This window comes from Cryptomeria japonica, chromosome 9 (assembly GCF_030272615.1).
Source record: "Cryptomeria japonica chromosome 9, Sugi_1.0, whole genome shotgun sequence".
In the NCBI taxonomy this organism is placed as follows: Eukaryota; Viridiplantae; Streptophyta; class Pinopsida; order Cupressales; family Cupressaceae; genus Cryptomeria; species Cryptomeria japonica.
In genome coordinates this window covers 554,423,343-554,428,325 of record NC_081413.1, presented here as the reverse complement: position 1 = coordinate 554,428,325, position 4,983 = coordinate 554,423,343, and the positions used below count along the sequence as shown (strand labels likewise).

Below are 4,983 nucleotides of genomic sequence, written 5' to 3'. Positions count from 1 at the left end.
TTTGGTTTGCTACGTTTTCTTCATTATATAAAAGTCTTTTCCCCATGCATGTTGGGACATTTGTTGCTGCTTTTCACACCTTGTCTCCACCACCTCAGTCCTAAAAGATAAGCATGAAACACTATGCTATAATTTTGTGAATGCCACGTATCAGACAAGTTTTCAATCTGCAGTAAATTTATATACTGCTAATTATTTGTGATAGTACTGAGATCTGACATTTTGGGAAAGGACAAATCATTCTACAGTGGTGATGACAGAGAAGAGATGGTAGAGGGCAAAGCCCCAGGGCAGCTGTCCACCTTGCGGGGCCCTCCCCCTCACACGCACATCTGTATGTAGAAAACCTTCACCGCAGAATCCTTTCTACTGGTTCATCTCTGAACTAATCTATATCCATCTAAACCAAAGTGCAGATGTGCAAAAATTAAGCATATATCATGACAAATATGTCACATCTCATCATCTTGGTAATGAGGTAAATTTTGGTATTTTCACTTTAAGACAAAGATTCAATGATGTACAGAGGGAACAGTGCAGAAATCCTGTAACTACAGAGAATCCAAAGCAACCCAAATCGATATTTTTTAAGACTCGTTTCCATGGGCATGAGATTTATAAAAACATCAACTTCAACTCTACTCAGGCTGGCTATTTTTTTTCTCTTATGACAAGGTGGCTCAGCCATTACACAAGTGCAATATGCAGAAGACAAGTTACTATTACCTAACACTCAATCTGTGTCCTGCAAATTCTCCTCTCTCTTCTCTACACCCTCAACATGTTAATTTGAAAAAAAAAGGAGAGTGGAACAATTAATCACTCTTTTGATTTTCTGTTTCTTCTTTCCAAAACTTGTATGGGGATCCCAAAATATAGCTTGTTAACTAAGTCAACAACAGTTTCCCTTGTAATGACAAATTGTGAGAGTTGAAAAACTCAAAATCTGGATGGCGAACCCTTAGCTGTTTCAACCAAGAGTCAGCAGAGCTTAACAGAGAGATAATTCGCTGCTGGTCAACACAACCAGCAGAAGTCCAGGTGCTTCCTTGCAATTTGTAAGTTGAAAGCCCAAATGGCGGAAGAGTAATGTAGTTGCCATCCTCAGCTTTAGTTTTGCCCAATTCCATCCTTCCATTCCCTTCTCCAATCTCGTTCTCTGCAAGGAGGTTGAAAGCCAAGCTTAATCAACAACTTAACTAGCTGCTACTGCAGGATTAAGGATGAAGATAAGCAGAGTCTCAGGAAAAAATGCAGTTGATCTATATAGTAATTGTTCTAAATCATGGTATACAAACCTTGGAAGGATATAGAGAGAGTGTGATATGTTAAAAAGCAGGCAGATAGATCCCTAATAGTCCGGCCTGTCGGTATGTGATAAATAGGATACCTGGAATCAAATGTCATACAGGCAAATGAAGATTTTTCTTGCTAACAATTTCAAATCATGAGATGCATTACAAAAAAAAGGCTTACAGATTGTACCATTAGACATTAGATGTATTTAACAACAAAATCTTCAACAGTAGAGCACCTACCATGCAACAGACATCCAGCTTGCTGGAGAAAGATCAGTGCTTTTTAATGACATTAAATCTGGAAATCCCCTGGCTAGCTGATTTACCTGTGCATACAGAGGGATCAAGAATGCAACAGTTATTCAAACAATTTGAAAAATGATAGGAAGACGTTATAGTCGAGTGCTTGAAAAATAATATTAGTAAAGAGTATCCAGCCAAATTTTGCAGCAGTTGATTTCTGCATTTGCAATACTAGGCACAATCATGTCTCAGTAGACTTAAAACAACAAAGAAAAGGGATGCGATTAAACCCATATGCTGAAAATCAATTAGGAATTTAGGACACCAACAATTTGTTAAGTAACAGAGCATGTAACAGTTATAAAAGTACCTTCTCCATTAGAGGGACTCTTGCATAAGGTACAGCTTGCTCAAAATATTCAAGACACAGGTGTCCAAGTCGATCATGCATATGCCACATACTATCATTATCAAGAACAGAAGAATCTTCAGAGGCAGCATCCCACAATCCTAATCTTTCACTGGAATTGCATGATTCACTTCTGAAACTTGAGGATCTTTCACTCAAGTTCCCACTTTCACTATCACTGCACGAATCACTGATTGAATCCCTCAGCTCCAAGTCCCCATCACTCTCATCCCTCACATTCCTGTAAAAAACCCATGGCAATCAATTTATCCAGAACATTGTATGCCATTCAACAAGAAAGATAAAAAACTGAGCCTTGAAGTTTTAAGTCTAACCTCAAGTTTGTAGATGATCTAATGTCATTTGCAGTATATATTTGAAGCGCAGAGAGGTAAGGCACATAATATTGAACCACAGTTTCTCCAGTGTTCAAAACTATAGGCACTCCTGCTCCATATGCACTCCACTCATCATAAAGGTCCCACATGTTTCCCGCATTGAAATACTCTGTGCACCCTTCTTCTGAATGAGGTTGCAACCATTTGTTTGACCCAAATTCCGGAAGCCGTCTCTGCCCATCACAAAGCCATACACAATTTTACAATTAAAAAAACCATCTCACTATTCATTAACTCTAGTAACCCCCACTACATTACAATATCATGCATCCTTTCTGAAAATATTGCTTTTTTTAGGTTGGGTGGATAACATTCACAAACTCTTAACCGCACTACAACATCGTACATTTCTGACAAGATAGTTATTTGGGTTGGGAATCTACAGAGCCCATACTTTTTGCAACCAGTAGGCATGGCAGTTTATTGAAACTATAAACATCCAATACGTTTGGCAACCGGTAGGCATGGCAGTTTATGGGGACTATAAACATCCCATACTTTTTGCAGCCAGTAGGCATGGCAGACCGAGAGGTATTCATTTTATCAAATTTGACCCAAATCTAGATGGCAATCTAGACTTACCCTGCAACCTCCTTTCCACGAATAAATCCTGTGTGAGCAAAAAAAAATTTCGTGACCTTAACGCCTTACTGGTATGGCGACTCTGCACGATGTCTTTATGAGCCAAGAGTTCAATTGACCAACAAGATGATTTTGATAAATAAGTAATCAATGATAATGGTGAACCGATTATGCAGATGAACTATTTGCCAAAATATTTTAACAAAACAGCTTGTAAATTTGATAAATAAGGTCAATACCCCTGTAACGGATACAAAATCTATATAAGCAAATAATTCATGACATCAAGCCCGTCTTTAGATTAGTAATGGGCATCCAACCATTTTCAACTAGGACGGTGAGGATTCATTCCAAACAAGTGAAAATCAATCCAGACTGTCTATTCACTGTATGCACGAACCAGAAGAGCAATGGAAGAGCCAAAACCCTGGGCTTTAACAAGCACCGAACAGCTTAAAATAAAAATGGGCATACCTTGGGCAAATAATGTGCAGGCATGCGTGGAGTAATGCAGGCCAAAAAACATTCCAAATTCGAAGAAGATGAAGCTCCCGCACTACCCATTTCGTACATTGTACAGTTTTTATCACTTTCTCCTCGATCGCTCATACAAAACCCACAAAGAGGCGCAATCAAAACCCACAACTTCTCTCAAATTTATTCCAAACTCAGAGACACTGAATCATTTATCACCCTCCCCATTGACTCAATGGTAAAAAATCAATACACCAGAATAGCGAATATCTAGAAAAAACAGCCTCAAATTCTGACTTTTTACATTGAATTCAACAGCAAATCCCTGGATTAGAGCGATTAAAAAGCTGTGGGAAGTCCTTAATGGAAAGAGGCCTTTTATAACTAAAAAATTGTGGGAAGGGAAAAATGGTGGCAAGCGGAGAGCAATTCCACGTAATGGAAGGCGCGGAAGAATAGAGAAAATGAAAAAAAGAAATGAGAGAGTGCAGAAGAAACGATCAAAGCTCACAACTGTGAACACTCCGGCTCGCCCCTTCTCATTATACTTGCCGCTTTCTCCCGCGGCCACCCGAGCATACGGATTCCAAAACCACTCATTAACTCCTTTGTAATCAGACGTCACGTCCGCTCTCTCCAAACCCGATTTCGCATCACATTTACTGAGGTGTCTCCTCAAAAGCCACCGTACAATTTTTGTGCCCGTATATTAAAAAATAAATAATTTTTTTTTTAAAAATAAACTTTTGTTTTGGGTTATTTTTGGAGAATCTTGTTTCCTTTCCTCTAACAAGGCATCACCATCAAATTAATTGATTTTCCCTAAAAAAATTACATAAATTCATGGTTATTCTCTATACAAATGTATGTAATGTATGTCTAATATAATGTATGGTCAGTTTAAAAAGTTAAAATATCATTTTCAAATAAGAGTTACATCGACTTATGTATTGTTATATTCAATATGATAAAAAAAATTATTTTTTATTTGTTTTGGGTTATCTTTAGAGAATCTTGTTTCCATTCCTTTACCATCACCATCACCATCACCATCACCATCAAATTAATCGGTTTTCTCTAGAAAATGTATATGTATATGTTCATGTTCATGGATATTCTCTACACAAATGTACCTATGTTGATAAGTGTTTATGTATGTCTAATATAATGTATGATTAGTTTATAAAGTTAAAATATCATTTTCAAATAAAAGCAAGTCATTACATTGAAAAATTAAAGTATCATTAACTTTTGTGTTGTTATATTCAATATGATAAAAATAAAAAATTACTTTTTATTTCTTTTGGGTTATCTTTAGAAAATCTTGCATCCTTTCGTCCAACAAGGCCATCACTATTAGATAGTTAGGTTTGGGCGACAAAATGTACAAAGATTCTGTGTTATTGTCTATACCAATGTACCTATGGTTAGTAAGCATTTATGTATGTCTAATAAAATGTATGGTAATTTTTAAGAGTGAAAAATATTATTTTCAAATAAGATAAATGTGAGTCATTGGGATGAAAAATGTAAAATATCATTGTCTTTTGAATAAATGTGAGTCATTATATTGAATAGT

General features: G+C 36.7%; 1 protein-coding gene across 1 annotated transcript; it reads right to left on the bottom strand.

Annotated features, from left to right (window-relative positions):
* Positions 1-452: 452 nt before the first annotated feature.
* Positions 453-4,056, bottom strand: LOC131070493 (uncharacterized). The gene is made up of 6 exons (XM_058006058.2): positions 3,405-4,056; positions 2,286-2,521; positions 1,912-2,191; positions 1,539-1,624; positions 1,299-1,390; positions 453-1,159 (listed from the first exon to the last, which is right to left on the bottom strand). Exons 1-6 carry the CDS (start codon positions 3,537-3,539, stop codon positions 888-890), a joined length of 1,101 nt encoding a protein of 366 aa, XP_057862041.2. The 5' UTR covers positions 3,540-4,056; the 3' UTR covers positions 453-887.
* Positions 4,057-4,983: the final 927 nt, after the last annotated feature.